The following is a 17,858-nucleotide window of genomic DNA, read 5'->3' on the forward strand; positions in this document are numbered from 1 at the left end:
ATACTAAATATTTCGCCTTGAGCAAGGCATAAAGTATTTTAGAATCCCATGCTGCTGTTGAAAGTTTTGCCTTTCTCTAAAGAGCCTCAGTGGTGAGTCATTTATAGTATGGCTTATTGGTTCAAATTCAAATGATATTTAGATACAAATGAAGCGCTAGGGGAAAATGGCATACCTGCATACAGTGACCCATCAATGTCTTAAGAGTTGCATCAGTGACACCAGAGGAGACTTAAAGCTCAAAGAGCAATTAATAATAAACATCTGTTTGAGGGAGACTTAGCACTTAGCATTCATATGAAACAATTTCATACTAAGAAATTGCTCAAATTGTATCACATGACTCACTCCTGATGACATGATATTTCTTAATTTTTCCAAAAAGCCAGACTGCCTTTCTTTTTTCCTTTTATGTCCTTAGTGTGTAAAAAGAGAATTGCAAGGTGCAGATACTGACTTGAGGGGAGGGCACTGTATTTTCTCCAATTCCTTCACTTGGGTTGAGCAGAGGATGTGGCTAGTCAGAAATGTACTGAAGCTATTTGCCTGGAGCAGGAAATCCCTATATCTCAGACATGCTGCTAAGAACAGCAATGAGGCTGCTCTTCCTCTGGCCCTGTTCAGAAAAATGTGAGTTTCTAATGTCATTTGGATCAGCCGCTCTGTGCTGACTGACCATATGGCAAGAGAGGAAAGACTGAGGAGACACTATTTTTAACCCATCCACTGTTGTTGATTTCCTTCATCAGAGAATCATATGATTAGCTGTACATAGAACAAGTAATTTATGTGATTGTTCTTGCCTGTGGAAAAGTTATAAACTGCAGACATTAGTGTATTTTTTCCATTTGTTAATATTACAGTTTCAATAGGATCCATTATACTACACTATGGTATCTGCTTTCTGAAGACAGTGGACTGATTGTTTGGAACAAGTGCCCGGCAGCAGCACCTATCAATCTAAAAATTTATGTTCCTTGTCCATCAAAATAAGATAAAATTGCACAGAAAATGAACTATAAAAGAAAGATTGTATTTCTGTTCTGCATGTTGAAGGAGTGGCATAGAGAATTCTCTTTTGAGGGCAGAAGGCAAGGCAGTAAAAATGACATTTGGTAACTGCATATTAGTATTTCCAAACTAGCAAGAGAAAAATCTTACTTTTTAGCTTTCTCAAGAACCAACTGTCCAACTGTTTTTATCTATGAAAACATCTATGTCTGACTTACAAGTAACACAAAGGAACCCAGCAAAAAGCTGTCCTGGGTGCTTGTGGGTTGGTGAATTTCAGGATTAAGATTGGATTATGATTTTGAGCCCCATCTAAGTTGCTTCTCCCCATCAGTCCTTGTATTGTCCTTTTCTAGCACTTTGAATATTTTCTGGAAACGGGGTTTCTTGTAACCTAACTGGGCAGTTGCTTGTTTCTATTCTACTGATCTGCTTCAGCCCCTAAGGTGCTCTGTTTCTTGATTGCCAGGAGCATTGTAACCAGAATAACACTGTAACTGCAAAGCAGGGCTGTGAGGCATGCAGAATGCAAAGTATGATACTCATAATGCTTCCCTAAACAACAGCATCCTGATGATCAAACTTTTAACATGAGGAGCTGACTGAATTTGGCAGAAACAGTGGCTGCACAGCAAATGGACACATTTTGGTGATTCTGGCATCAGAAATACATAATTTTGGGACTCACACATGATGAAAGAATAATTTTGCATAGAGTCAATAGATGGATTTTCTTTAAGTCTCCTAGCCTTAAGCTATATTAAATTTAGATACAATAACTTATCTCTCTAGTAATATATTAGCTCAGAGTCTTGGACTGAATTTCTTCACCTCCTGTTTGAGCCAGGGACATTGCCAGTTGATATCTAGTGAATATTTTGGCATCGTTTAAGAAATAACTGTCATAAGCTACACACTTCTTTTCACTGCTGTAACTTACTGCAACCATACACACCTTAAGCAATCATTTTTTGTAGTTTATACCATGGACAGAAACACACAAGCTGTGGTTCAGCATTTAATGTACTGATTCTGTGGTGAAGGTGCTAAGTTTCAGCAGAAAGGAGCTATTGGTGCTGAAGTAACTTTTGTTTCCAAAGCTCTTGGTGGGGATCATAAGAACACAAATGCACAGCTGTGTTGGCTCTGAGCACTAGAGATGTTATCTTGTTAAACTGTGGTAATTTGATTATATTCAGTCATGTATCTCAGTCCTTGTGCTATATGAGAACCCAGCTTCATGTCTAAAGACACTTCTACTGAGGTTTTAATGAATTTCAATAGATATTGAAGAGGAGGAAGGTTAGAAGACATCTATTTTATAGTTTACACTTGAGTTGAAAAGTGAAAGAAGGGAAATTAGTGTGGCAGAGGATATTTGTTAGATGATTTCATTATATTAAGGTAAGATTTTTGAATGATAACTAGCATCACAAGTGACACAGGTACAACTTCATGAGACCATGGGTTTGAACTCATAATTATTCACTTGTATACATGTGTATATGTGCATACAAGTGCATAAGCAGTGAGAATATTCTGAAGCCTTTGCTGACAAACCATCACATAGGGATACTCAGCTCTATGAAATCTCACTGTGTTGTCTATTTTAACACATACAGTGCTATCCTCAAACTAAATAAAACTTATGCAGTAATTAAGGCAGATGTATCAGCAAAATTGAGATTGTTTGAATTGGTATCACTTTTATGATTGGTGTCACTTTTATGATTGATTAAGAAGAAAATTTAAATATAAGATGTTTTTTTCATTGAAACTGCTTCAGACTGTGGCTGGTTGCTGCAAGCAAAGGGCATGAAAAGGCAGACTAGCTATAGCGTGGACAAAAGAGCAGCAGGGCAGCCCCTGATAATCACAGAATCAAGAATCCTTTGAGCTGGTTGATCACAAATGCGTCTGGATGAGTATAAGCCAGCATGGCTGGACAGACAGTCCAAAGAAATTACTGATGCTGTTTAATGAAAAATCAAGGACAGGATATGTGTTGAGGAATCTAAAATTCTTCTGTCTAGGACTTGTGCTGTGGCTCCTACTGGGATGCTTATAACTTGACTTGACTGTAGGTTATCCATGGACATTCAATATCATGGAAAAGGGTTCTAATAATCATAATCCCTCTGCACATCTGACTTGATTTCTGCATGCTCAGTTTGCCTGTTAGAAGCTGCTATTCCACACACAAGTTAACAGATGTTGCCAGCAAAAAGCTTTAAAAACCTTATGAAGAACGTGCATTTGTATGAGGTCTCTGGTCTATTGTTTCAAGGAAATGAAATGAATAGGAAATTAAATAATCACAACAATTGTTTATTGCTTCAAAAGAACAAAGTGCAGGCTCTTCCATGGAAGAAAAACCGAAGACAAGTGTGGGTTTGCAATTTTATGCTCAGATGTCTGAGGTATGTTTTGTTTCACTTTGTTGTGTTACCATTGTATGAAAGAGGGCATTGCAACATGAAAAACGGAGAACACAAGGAAGCAATTCTTTCCTGCTGTTTCCACTTTGTGTGATTTTTTAACACCTTTGTTGGAGACCAAATGTCTGGTGTGACTCAGTCAGGATTCCTCCTGGGCACTTTGGTTAAGCATTTCCAGTTTCCTGCTGCAGTTTGCTGCTTACATACAAGTTAGGATAAAATTAAAAAAAAAAAAAAAGGCAACTGCTATCACCTTGTGTTTCACCTGGTGAATCTCAAAGCAGTAGGGTCTCTGTGGTGTTTGTAGGAAGTCTATCACACAGGTGCTGTACTCTCTCAAATTGTCCCCACTTTCAGCAAACTCCCGCTAGACTTTGCACTGTTATATTTTTAAATAAGATTTGGAGAAAGCAGGGGAAAAAAAGTGATTATTTGCCACAGGTCTGTCGTGCAGAGTTGTGCCATTCTGGAGGCCAGCAAGGGTGACACTGTTCCTTTTGGGCGTGGCAGGTTTGGCCAGGCCAAGCTGGGCTCCCTCACAGGGCCGGGTGCTGCCCGCCCCGCTCTGGGCTCATTGCCCCAGGGCTGAGCTCGGCCTCACCCGAGCCGTGGGTCGGCACTGTCCCAGCACAGCCCTGGCTGGATGCTCTGCAGGAGGATCCATCTCTCCCTGCCTTCGGCCCGCCACGGCTGGCCCTTGGGAGGCAGAGGAGGTGTTTTGCTGTGGGTGCAGCTCGAAGGGCTGGCCTCAGGAGCTGGGATCCTGGCGGAGGCAGTTAGGTGGAGCGGGTTTTCCTGCAATTGTAGGGGAGATTTTCCTGTTGTGTTTCAGTCACAACTGTCTTGCAGTTGCAGACGCAGTCGGTGCTGCCACAGGATTACTGGGGCAGTGCTGGGCTCTGCTGCCTGTCCCAGCTGGGCTGCTGGTGGTTCCTGGAGGGTCAGCGTGCTCCCTGTCTCCGCAGCCATGCTGCCCACAGAAGATGTAGGGCGGGATCCAGCGGTGGGTATGCGGCTGGGTGGCTTTGCGGGACTGTGTATGTGTATGTGTATGTGACCTATGTAAATTAGGCAAGCATATGTGTATGCTTGCCTAATTTAGGAAGTATTTTATAATGTGTTTAGCAGTCCTAGGGAGGAGTTGAGGTTTGCTCTGTTGCTGTGATGAATTATCTTTTTGGTACTGGAAAGTCTGGAAAAAAATGGAACATTTTTCATCTCGTGTTTTCAAACAAGGACTTATTGTCTTGTTATTTGTCATAAAACCAGTTAGAGAGATAAAGGGGGATTAGCATCTGCATAGTGTTAACAACATCTGGAACATTATAATTCTGTTTTTAAAATAACAGATGAAGGCTGAGATACATGTTTACATGAGAAAAATTTAAAGAATACAATCATTCCCTGATGCCTGCTTCAGTCCTTGAGCAAAGTCTTTCAAATTCCATTTATTTATTTGTAAATGGTGAAGTTACATAACCTAAAGCAATGCCATGTTTCAAGTATGATGGCTGAGAGGTGATGTTTTTTCCAAGGATGTACATTTGGCACCAATATGCTCACACTGATGGTCTGGTCACTACGGTTATTTTGCATGCAAATTCTATATCCACTAAAGCCCACAAAATGCAGCATACATTTAGGAGAATCAGCAGCATGTATAGCTCATAGGTACAGAGTCATCGGGTGATTTTCCCAGTAAAGTATTTCAAGAAAAACAGTTGTCTGAGGATAAGATGACATTCAGTGATGTTTGATAATAGGTACTTATGAAGCTGCTGGAATAAGAAGCTGGAAGCTGAGCAGATGCATACCAGTAACTCTTTCTCAAGTGCTACTCTAGTTATTACAGTAACACTGACCTGCTTGCCAGCTGACAGGAAATGTACAATTTTGTTCTATTTTTTTTTTGAGATAAACTATGACGCTTTTTTGATGAAGAGCATCTAAAGGAATGTAATAATTAAGCTATTGTTTTCTGTTTCCATTCTCCCTTAAAAGCTACTAAGCTATTTTGTGAATGATGTTAAGAACCTTTTATTTGAGAGGCCTGTTGATGATATTGGTACAGTAATTTAGAAGTAGAACTGTCCAAATCCCGAAAAATCCCTGCTCAGTGGTGTCAGCTGGAAAGAGGTTGCTCTGGGATCATTCTCCTGCAATTCAACTCAATTTTCTTTGCTTCCTCTTGGATTTTTAACTAGAGAACAATAGAAATTAAGCATATTTGAAGATATTTATTGGAAGCAAATTTGGCTGAACACGTGATCATTGAGCACATAACAATAAAAAATAGATGTTAGATTCTCTATTTTCTCTTTTTAAAGCTCAAGAGCACTGGAAAGAGTTACTTGTTAGTTGATGTAGTCTTAATTTCTTAGATTCTAAAGTTTCTTTCATACCTGGAATAAAATAAACAGATCTAGAAAGCACAGATCACTTAATACTTAAGAAAAATTCATGTAGTCCAAATCAGATGGCTTTAGAGATGACCATTACTTTCCATTGATTTCCAAGGGACCCCATGGAGACCTGTTCAGATGAAAGCCACCACTTGCATTTAGGTACCACTGTGCAGCAAGAGAGAAGGACTGCATTCTCATATTTTTTCACTTAGTGATTTGCTAACAGGGACTTGCAGATTTCTGTTCTGGACTACTGAGCTGAAGAATGCTCCTAAAAATCCTCCTGCTAATGGTGAACAGGAGCCTGGTACCCCAAGCTGTGGTGGCAGAAACGTGCCCATGGTGGCCCCGGTGACACCAGTAAGGCACAAGATGTCCCCACTCCTCTCAGAACTGGACTCAGGGTCCGGCAAGGGCCTGGGTGAAGATTTTCCTTTTAATGGAGTAGTCCTCCTGCTGATTCCCATTTTATGATTTTCAGATCCAGGAAGCCTGAGCTGGGTGTTCCCTCCAGTGGTGAGATGTTTCTGTCAGGGATCTAAAACAGATAACCTTCAGACCACAGATATGATTTGTTCCTTATCTTCCATCTTGCCATGGTTCACAGCTCATTAATGACCTAATTAAAATCTTGAGTTTTAAATACACCAATGATCTTAGGGAGTTCAGTGTACTGAGAGTACAGCAGGCATAAATTAGAAGGGGCTCTTCAGTGTTGGACAGTAGGGTGGGGTTTTGGGTTTTTTTTGCAATAGCTAGAATCTCTTTATATTCTTTGTAAATTTGCAGAGTAGAACTCTATGAATATGTGTTCATTCCTTTAAAAAAATATTTTCTAGGCTTTTTTGAGGATTGCATATGAGGATCAGGGAACAGGACAGTGAGAGGTTAACACTCTCATATACACTGAATACTCTCATATACATATACATAATACTCTCATATACACACACACTCGTATAACACTCACAATACATTGTGATGTATTGTAATGTGATTATAAATATAAGGAGTTTTAGTTTATCAAAAAATATATCTTGCAGGTAGTTTAAGTTCAGAGCCCTATGTGATGGTTGAGGTCACATCTTTATATCTGTACCAGTTCCTGGGAATTATTGCTGTTACTTTAAATGCTCTCTCTGATAAGAAAGCAGACCCAGATAAGAAAGATATCTCTTAGATAAGAAAGCATAAGAATAGCAGGCTGTCCTTCTGTGAGAAATTAAAAAGTGATTATCTAGGTGAAGACAGTGATTGTGAACTTTAGGACCCATGATTCCCTTTACTTAGCTGTGGGGAAGGAATTCATAGAACAACTTGGTGGGAAGAGAATGCAAGAATTTCTTTCTGCCACCTCTGAAAACTCACAGTAGCTTAACAGCTACAGAGTTTCCAAGCTGCACCAACGTATCTCTGTGTGACCCATTGTGACTAGAAGGAATGTGTTGGAAAACACAGTTTCTGAGTGCTTCTGTTGCTGTATAGTCTATGTTAAAATTCAGGGTGTACTGTGTCACCTAAGGCATTGCACAAGCTGGGAAAATGTGGGAGATTTCCAGCTCTACCCTGCAACCAAAACCTTATGAAAACCGGTGGGTTTGGGTGGGTAAAATTATTTTTCCTTCCTTTTGTTGTGGAGTGGCATCTATATCAAGGAAGCTGTTAGCTTGAAATGAGTGAGGAAAAAGGAGTGGTGTGGTACAAAGCAATTTGTCCCCTTTGGTAAGTTTTGAGGTTGCTCCATTTGTTGTTTTCCATGCTGCCAGTGTCAGACCAAGCCATGAACTTGATATTTGTTCCTATACAGCAATGATATGTCCCAGAATAAATGCCATTTTCTCAAATGTAGAGTTAGAATTTAGTTGAGGAGATTTTTGGAACAGACCCTCAACCCTAAATTTAATTGGAGGTCAGTGCTGATACCCGTATGCTAAATATTAAACAATTAATTGCTTTCCTTCCCCTGAAGAATTTTGAGAAATATTAAATCTGCTATGTAAAGAATGTAAAGATAAAAGAGTTGCAAGAACATGAAAAATAAAGACTAAAAAGCATTCCAAGTATATTGTAGTGTAGGTTTATGTGCACATGTAATATTATATCTAATATATTACTGTATATCATACTGAATCAGCAACTGATTAATTGCTTTGGGATTTACAGGTCAAGATTTTTTTTGTAGTATGTTAGTTTTTGAGCCTTACTTACTGTTTTATCTCCCATGAGCAGGAACATATGATGTTGTGCCAAAACCTTAATTCTGTGAGATGTTCTTGTCTCACTGAATAACTTAAGAGGATTCATCTTTTCAAAAATACATTCTCCTACTAGCATATGTTTCAACCAGAAAGGGATGTTGTCAAGGCTTTATAACACTGTAAACAGCATAGCAGGTGTGCTTTTCCTGTATTGATATAATTTAAATGTTGCAAACAACTCTCTCAACATTATGGAAACACTGCATGTAACTTCTAGACAAGGCAGATGATAATACTTCTGCCAATGAAAATGTATGAATAGGATGAACTAGTAATTTTCTTGCATGCTGATCATTTGTTTTTGCATATCAGGAGCTGTTGAACAGACACTATCCTTTGAATATTTATCAGTTCTCACTGCTTTGATAAAAGCCAGTGGGGAAACAAGTATTTGCTTGCTTCAGGGTGTGTGCAGCTTGCTTGGTTTACTGCTACAGTAGTTTCCATTAAACATTTCTAAAAACAAATCTGATGTTGGATTATTAGTTCTTTTTGCACTACTGACACAAACCACTATTTACATGAATATCTCAGTAGCTGTGCTGTTGGCAATTGCTAACATCATGGGTACCCACAAGCTTCAATATCTGCGCTGCAGAAGGTAAAATCTGTCATGGACTAAGGACCACCTAGGCTATGCAGGAGTTCATTGGTTTGATTGCATTTGAAATGTTGATTGAATGGGCTGTGGAAGGAACAATCACATTCACTTGTTGGAAAGAAAAGTCATTCCCCAGACAATTTTGTTTATATCCTAGAAAATGATAGAAAATGTTAAAATTCTTTTTTTTTTTTTTACTGTTAACAGAAGAATTGAAAGCTGAATGTTTTTTTTATAGCCTGTAGCAGTTTTATCACAAGAACAAAAGATAGTCACTTTACTTTCATTGTGCACTTAACAGAAAAATGTTGTGACTTTGAAAACTACAGCTCTGTATTATGGTAGTAAACTGCTTAAGCATTCCATGGATTACTCAGGAATAGTGTGGGTGCTCACTGCAATTCCCCTTGTACTGTAAACCTAGGATACATACATGTATGGACACATGTATGCAAGCATAACTAATTTTATTGCATTACATACTTCTATTTTGTATTACATTTCTTTTCATATTCGTATAATGGCATTTTAATAAATTCCATTTTCTATCTGAAAAAGTTGCCAAGTATTTTCAACAAAAATCTTAGTCTTCAATCTTTAAAATAGCCAGTGGTCTTGTGTCCATCCTGTATATGAGTTTGGAGGACCAGGATTGAAATGGCCTTACTCTAACAGCCATTCCATAGCAGTCTTATCACAGTAAATTGTTAGAAAACATGACTACAAAAAATGCTATTCAGGCCTGTTTAGGCATATTTTGCCTATAATTCACCAAGCCACTGCAAACTGTGATTCTACCAGAGAGGATTTTCAAGGAATTTTGGAACATGTCACCAGTCCAACTCTTTTACCCAGTGCTACTTGTTAGTAAGGTTCTTGAAATTTCTAGAATGGCCTACAGCTTCTTCCTCCTGCAACAGGACTGAGTTCACTGCAATTGAAATGAAACAGCTTTATTCATGGCATGAGCTCCACCTTTACAAAAGTAGAAAGTGAAGTTTTGTAGGACATGGTTTCCCACTGCTTTTCCACTCCTGGTGGATTCTGTTCTCACCTCTCCTGAAGGTTGTAGGACCAACTGGAATAGAAGGAGACACTGTGTGGCATGCTATAACATTGCCTGCCCACATTATTGTAGTAGCTAGGGATTTATTCAGTGTGGGGAGAATTCTGTAGTGTTTTACTGACCAAAAGTGATCTCAGTATACCAGAATTTTTGACACATTCATTTATAAGTGTAGTTTTATACTTGAGGTGAGTTGACCCTGGCTGGATGCCAAGTGCCGACCAAAGCTGCTCTGTTACTCCTCTCCTCAGCTGAGCAAGGAAAATAAATACAATACAAAAGGCTGATGGGTCAAGGTAAGGACACGGAGAGATCACTCACCAGTTACTGTCCTAGGCAAAATGGAATCAACTTGGGAAAATTAATTTAACTTTTTATCCATGAAATCAGAATCAGGCAATGAGAAATAGAATACCTTCTCCTCCACCCCTTCTTCCCAGGCTTAATTTCACTTCTGATTTTTCTGCTTGTTCTCCCTAGCAGCAGTAGGAGATGGGAAATGGGGGTTGCAGTCAGTACATCACATTTTTCTGCTACTCCTTCCTTATCAGATGAAGGGCTCTTTACTCTCTTCACCTGCTCTGGTGTGGGGTCCATCCCATTGGAGACAGCAGTTCCTACAAGAACTTTTGCGACATGAGTTTTTCTCATAGAGTACAGTTGTTCACAAACTCCAGTGTGGGTCCCTCCCACAATGTGCAGTCCTTCAGGAACAGGCTGTTCCGACACGGGTCCATCACAGGGTCACAAGTCCTGCCCGGAATCTGCTCCAGCACGGGCTTCGCACAGGGTCACAGACTCCTTTTGGCACTCACCTGTTCTCATGTGAAGTCCTGCAAGGGCTGCAGGTGGATCTCAGCTCCACCATGGAACACTGCAGGGGGACAGCCCGCCTCATCATGGTCTTCACCATGGGTTTGTGTGGAAAAAGTCTCATTGCCAGAGGTTTATGTCCAAAAACGTGACAGAAGTAACTTTATTCATGAACAAGGGAGAGGCCATAGGGAATTTCTCCATGGGATCTCAAATTGCTGGAGGACACAGCCTCCTTTTCAGCCCAGTTTTCCTGGCCCCATCACTCTTTCCATTTCCCCATTGGCTAAGGTACTTGGAAGGTGCAGACTTCCCAATTCACCTATTATGTGTTCCCCTTAACATGCACACACAAACGCCCGCACATCCTGTGTATAACATAGCTCTATTAAATCTTTGTTCTTCTTCTTAAAGTTCAGAAATTTAGCATGACCTTGGCTGAGCGGCTTTCCATGTCCACTGGTTGTATTTTCTGAAACTCATAATTTCTCCTGTTACTTCCCTACCTACAAGTCCTTGGGCTCTATCTACAAGCAGATTCACAACATCTGTTTGTAAAGACACATTCATTTTATTCCTTTCAAGTTGCAGGGAAATCTGCACCTGGAGCACCTCCTCCCTCTTGTTGGGGAGTCCTTGTTGGACAGTTCACTGTCCTTGTTGTTTGCGGAGCTGTTTCTCTCACATATTCTCACTCCTTTCTTCTGTCATTGCAATTGATTCTCTGCAATAACTTTTTTCTCCTTCCTAAATCTGTTATCTCAGAAGTTACGCCAGTTGCTGCTGGACTATGTCTTGGCAAATGAAGGTGTTAATGCCACCTACAAAATATGTCATGCTTGTAAGCAGAGGTACAGAGATGCTAATTCCACTAGGGTTAGTAAAATCTTGCAACGAACTAGACTGATGTTGGGATTTTATTTAGTGCATGTTTACAATATACTGCATAACTAATCATTATGTGCCTGGGGGGATGTCACAAATTCAAAGTTACTTAAGCATATTTTTGTTGTTTAAATAAAATTTCTTTTGTCAATCTCTTTTATTTTGACATCTGATCTTAAAATTACCTCCTGTGGGTAGAAAAATAACTCTTGTCATTTCAATAACATTTTGGTAATATAATTTTCTGACAATAATTCCATATTTTTGCAAATAGGAAATTGTGTACTTGAAATTCTTTCATTCTTTTCTGCGTCTGGAGGCTATGTGCATTTCAATTTTTGAGGTAGGTTGAATATGGAACGCAACCTTAAGTTGTATTCCATATTATATGCATACATAAAAAATGCATGTTGTGTTTCTTCCAGTTTTCTGTAGCTATGAATTCTCTACCATTCTCAAGGAAGAAAGAAAAACCTAAACTCAGTATGAAACCTTAAAGCAAGGGCCAGTGAGTTTGAAAGATTTTGTTGCTGGATCATCAGCACACTGATCTGTACTTTAGGCACCCACTTAAATGTTAAAGCAGAAATTCAGTGGATTAGAGTAGTCATTTGATTGTCCAGAAATGCAGCCTGTCTTTGGTGAGAGGCTCTCAAAGGATTCATTATTCAGTCCTAGATGTGCTGTGTTTTGACTTACTTGCAACTGCAAAAGAAAAGGGGGAAATGTAATTTTTTTGGTCTCTATCAGTGTGCTCAGCTTTGTTTACCTTGGAAGATAGGTTCTTATTCCAAGACGTTTACAGTCTGAGATCAGATTTTGGCACCCTTGCTCATACTGAATAGCATTAGTTAGGGCTCAGCTGCTGCTCATTCAGGTCAGATAGATTAGAGTTAGTCATCAATTGAGATGGTGGTATTTGTGTAGAGCCCTGATGGTGATTCAAACATCTTTCTGTGAGGCAGTGATGCAAATGTTTTTCTGCTGCTTCTAGCTGTTTATCTATACATCTCTTTGATATAAGTACCATAAAAAAGCCTTTGCTTAAAAAAAGTGCTTTAAGAAGGAAACAGAATGAATGAAACTGTTTGGCACATGGAAGAGGAGAAGGAATTTTGTACAGAGAGATTAGCATAGAAGAAAGCCCTGTATTCTGAACATGGTCCTGAGAAACAAACCTTTAAAGCTGGCAGGTTTTCACAGGGCTGCCAATAGATGAGAAATGATTAGTTTGTCTTTTTAAACATTGTCTCCTGCCAAACCCAAATCCCCTTCTCCCTTTTCCAGTATTCAGCCTGCAGGATAAGAGGATGATGAAGTAGACAGTTGTGGTGTGGAAGGGATTCAAACAATGTGAATGAGATTTTGATCTTTTGGGACTTCTGTGAGACAGAGAGTGAAGAGGGGGAAAGACAAACTGGTCTTCATTTGCAGAAAAGGCTTTAATCTCTTCTCTGCTGTATGGCTATGGCTGAGAAGGGAGTTGTCTTCCTGCTTATATTAAATTTCCAGACATTTAATTTTGACCAGATGCACCATGCAATTATGGCAGCTGATGGATAGCTATAAATGAATTAGTCTTTGGCAAACTGAACTTTATTTCAAAAAAGATTAGCATCATGGAAGATACAGGAAAGCAAATTTTGTGATGGGGTCAGTGCATTTTTTAAATGCTCAGATTTCTTGGCAGAATAAAAGGACGCATTAGTGCAAAGAGGCAAAGTATCCTCATTTCTAGGCATACCTCTGGAACAGACGCCTTGCTGCTCTTCCCACACAGCAAGGAGGACTAAATACCAATGGTGAAGTCTGAACCTTGCCTCTGTTAGCTGAACTTTCCTTTTTGCTTGGTTCATGTTGGGGTTATAGGTAGCATTCCTGTCACTGCCACCATGCTCCCCACACTAATTGTCATGAAGTACAGAAGATTCAAGCCTGCTTGGTTCCCAAGGCTGCTAATGAGCCCTGGGCTTTTCTCACCCTTAATGAATCAAGGTTTGTTTGTGGGGGATTCTTGTCCTTCTGTCTTTTTCCCTGGCCAGGGGAGGAGTCAATAGTTCACACAACTGAACAATGACTTTACAGTGTAAAGACGATGCAGCTGTGCCATCTGAAGCCATCCTCAGTTATGAGCAACAAAGCTTAAATAGATTGTACTGTGAAGAGGTACAGCTCTGTGAGTGTGAAGCATAGCTTTTGCTTCTGCTTCACTGACCCGTCTGCTTGCGGCAGTGACGGGCCCTTGACGGGAGCTTAGGCAGGGAGAGTCGCGTAGGGCGACTCTTTCAAAACCATTCTCTGTAACGCTGAGCACAGGAAAAGAAGCAAAATGAAGTTTCAGTTGATCTCTGATGGGGGTATACCACTGCCTTCTCCAGAAAATCCCATGCCCTCCATTCAAAAAATCGTTGATTCTAGTCCAAATCCACTTCAGGGGTTTAATAAGGTCACTAAAGTAAGCCGTAGTTCGTATGTTTTAGCAGTAGAGAGTACTCATACAGAAGTGGATACTTACACAAACTCCTCCTAAGCAACTCACACATTTCCCTATCTCACTACATTTTACTATGCTACTGTCTAGAGGCTTTTCTTGTATTAGAGATTGGGATCATCACTAATTTGGGCTAAGCTACTGTTTGGCATGTACCTAATTCATCTTCATTTAGGCATTTCAGTTACAGCACTTTGTGCTCCTGTGGTTATATTAATCTTACTACAAACATGTATGTGATATACTTTTTGGCATATATATACAGGTATATATGCACAAAGATATAGCTGTACATAAATACAGCTGCATGTGTTATTGAAATACATAGGAGCATATATGATATATATATATGTAAGAAACATTATTCCTTGTGTTTAAATCCATATATATATTTACATAAATAAACACAGACATGTACTCTAAATGCTGTGCTATTCCTATAGTAGCAAGTGAAAAATTCAATCTGATAAAATAATTCAATGCTAATAGAGATTTTAAATTTATCAGTTATAATACTCTGGACTAACCCTTGCACAATGTCATACAAAATTGAAGGTGGGTTTTTTTTTTTAAGTTTTACTAATAGATGAGTGAACCCAAAAGCAGCATCTGCAAAAGAAATCTAATTTTGCTGTAATAGGCTTTTGAAGTTTATCATTTTGTGTTTTAATAATGCACAGAAACATTCTTGATTGCATAAAAGAGAAAGGAAAAGAGAAAAAAATTAAGAACATTTGGGCTTTTTCATTCTTAAGTGAACAGAAGGTAGAGGGGGATAGAATAAAACAGTTTAAATACCTTGACGTGTGTATGTGCAGATTCAAAACTTTGGATTGCTCTCCCACCCGGCATGGTGGGTTGATAGACCAGGGAGCGGTGGCGAAAGTTGACAACCCCCCATGGCTGACCCCTCATGTTTTCTCTTGCCTAATCGAATTTTACATGTGTTTCCAGATAGCTGATCAGCTTCCCTGGATTTCGCTGACGCCACAGGAAAGCTTTGCCTGAAGATGGAAACACTGGAGTCAGAACTGACCTGCCCTATCTGTCTGGAGCTGTTTGAAGACCCGCTGCTGCTGCCTTGCGCTCACAGCCTCTGCTTCAACTGCGCGCACCGCATCCTGGTCTCCCACTGCGCCACCAACGAGCCGGTGGAGTCTATCACCGCCTTCCAGTGCCCGACCTGCCGCTATGTCATCACCCTCAGCCAGCGCGGTCTAGACGGGCTCAAGCGCAACGTCACCCTGCAGAACATCATCGACAGGTTTCAGAAAGCCTCCGTCAGCGGGCCCAACTCCCCCAGCGAGACCCGCCGGGAGCGGGCGTTCGATAACAACAGCATGTCGTCCTGCGAGAAGGTGCTCTGCCAGTTCTGCGACCAGGACCCTGCCCAGGAGGCAGTGAAAACCTGTGTTACCTGCGAGGTGTCCTACTGCGAGGAGTGCCTGAAAGCCACTCACCCCAACAAGAAGCCCTTCACCGGCCACCGTCTCATCGAGCCCATCCCGGACTCTCACATCAGAGGATTAATGTGCTTGGAGCATGAGGACGAGAAAGTTAACATGTACTGTGTGACTGATGACCAGTTAATCTGTGCCTTGTGTAAACTGGTCGGGCGACACCGTGACCATCAGGTGGCAGCTTTAAGTGACCGCTATGACAAGCTAAAGGTCAGTGTTACCTATCAGATTTTTAGCCAAGCAGTGTGTGGTTGGGAAGGAAAATACCTTTTGGTTGCATGCTAAAGTCCTCATTCCAGCAGCAGTTGGGAAAGGCAGATATGCGATCTCTAATCATATGAGACACACATAAAGATCTGTATGTGTGTTTGGTCACCATGTAAAAGGTGCCAGATTTTACTTAAGATGAAATTCCTCACTTGTGTTTGGCTTTCTCTAAAGCTATCATAAGGAATATACAGTGCAAAGTACTGTTCAGGTGAATTTTCCTACCTACCTGCAGCTGGCAGTGTTTTGCGCTGACTTCACATACGCAGACTGAAATGTCATGCATTCTTTGCACACGCTTTGCTGTTGATCATTTTTCATTAGGTTGCTTTCATTTTCAAAAGCCCTTCACATCACCACTAACAGGAGATGCATTTATCTGCGCTGGCTTCAGGGATGCCAGCTGCCCATCCAGCCAGGGAAGCCGAACGCCGGCTCTGCTCTTCCCGTGCTGCCTCCCACCAGGCTCGCAGGCAGTGCAATCCTAGTAACAAAGCCAAAATTGTTTCTGATCTTGCAGCATTCCCACGGTTCTGGAAGCCTCTGGAGCATCTCCTGCCAGGTAGCTGGGAGGCTCCCGCAGCCTGGTCCTGTGCAGGAACACCCTGAGCGAGGTGGCAGTCGGCAGCCAGGTCTCAGGGTGCTCTGGAGGCTCTCCAGGCTGCCAGCAGAGGCAGAGCTCCTGCTGAACATTGAGGCCAAGGCAGGTGACCTCACACCCACTTGGGTGTGCGTTTCTCTCATGCTGATTCTGTGCTGCTGCAGAGCCAAGGCAGGAATTAGGCATCCCCCACTTTCCTCCACCTGCTCCCTCCAGACTGTCTGCATGTGCACCTGTGTGCAGCTGTGGATGGTGTTTTTAAACATGGACTGCAATCCAGAAATCGCAAGCATGGAGAGCAAGGTTCAACTGCCAGCCTTCCCAAACAGAATTCTGAACATGGAAAAACCACTGGATTATAGGTTTAGCTAACTTAAATCTTTTCAGATTAAAGTGTGTGGCTGCAGTTATGTCTATGATCACTTTAGGTGCTCGCTGGTGAAATCTGCACATGCATTCTGTGCAGGTTTTGCGCCTCTATGCTATGCAAATATGCACATCATATTCATATGAACATAATGAAAGACGCTTCTTTACCTGGACCTAATAACTTCCTTTCATCTCTTAAAGACTTTTTTATTTACCAAAGAGTTGTTATTTTTGCTTTCTCTTTTTCTGAACTAATTTGCTATTTTAATAGATTTGTTGTTGATAACATTAACCCGGGCCATAAAAGTGAATAGCCGCCTGGATTTACTGTGTTTTTTATTAATCCAGTGAGTTTACATCCTTACCAGGGACTACTATTTAGTGACATAACAATGTATTGATTTCCAGCATTATACCATTAGGAATACACTACTTAACATGAAAGACCTTCAACATTACATACTGGATAAGCATATTTTTGATGATGTAAAAAAAAAGGAGTAAACATTTCTGGTCTTGTTGCACATAGATAATGCAAGTATTGAAAGAAGACTTTAAAAGGTCGGTCTTCTCCCTTGCGATCTTTGACTCAGTACTGTTGATAGGAAGAAAATGAGGGTATTTTTTCATGATCTGTGTCTTTTCTGTGCAAAGATGGCTCAGCAAGCTCTGAAGCTAAAAAAGATAAATAACATTCACATTGGATGTCACCCAGCTTAGCTAACCTAAAAGTAAGACAACTGAAGTTCTAAGCCTACTAAAGTTTTTACACGAGCCACCTTAAAGACTAATTAAAGTACTAATTTAATGGTTAGTGTAGACTTGAGCCAAATAACTCTTGTCTCAGAATGACAACTCCTAGCATTATTTATATTATTTGTATGATTTTTTTGAGATGAAGAATTTCTTTGTACCCAAACTGCATAAAAGACCTTTGCACACACAATTGGTAGTCATGTGAAGTCCTGTTCCTGTCATCTTAGTCATGAAGCAGCCTATTTCATGTTGGTAACACCTGTGATGACATCAGTCATGCCAATTACACCACATATATGACATATTTACACTCTGGTCCAGGAATATTAGTCCAAGTGGTTTCCATGCAGATCTCTGTTCACAAGTAGGTAATCTGAAAGTAACGTCTTTCCTTTTCTTGTTACCTCTCCCATCACATGAGTTAGATTACAAATCGA

General features: G+C 40.5%; 1 protein-coding gene across 4 annotated transcripts in view; it reads left to right on the forward strand.

The window, feature by feature from the left end:
- The window catches only part of MID1 (midline 1), a 240,402-nt gene that overhangs the window by 129,070 nt on the left and 93,474 nt on the right, over window positions 1-17,858 (forward strand). For 3 of the 4 annotated variants that reach the window (XM_064708615.1, XM_064708595.1, XM_064708585.1), the window contains exon 2: window positions 14,923-15,638. In XM_064708615.1, the coding sequence (XP_064564685.1) occupies window positions 14,979-15,638 (660 nt within the window). In that variant the 5' untranslated portion in view covers window positions 14,923-14,978. Of the gene's footprint in view, window positions 1-4,344; window positions 4,453-14,922; window positions 15,639-17,858 lie in introns of those variants that run through there. The other variant, XM_064708604.1, reaches the window with a different exon arrangement.

This window comes from Zonotrichia leucophrys, chromosome 1 (assembly GCF_028769735.1).
Source record: "Zonotrichia leucophrys gambelii isolate GWCS_2022_RI chromosome 1, RI_Zleu_2.0, whole genome shotgun sequence".
Lineage (NCBI taxonomy): Eukaryota > Metazoa > Chordata > Aves > Passeriformes > Passerellidae > Zonotrichia > Zonotrichia leucophrys.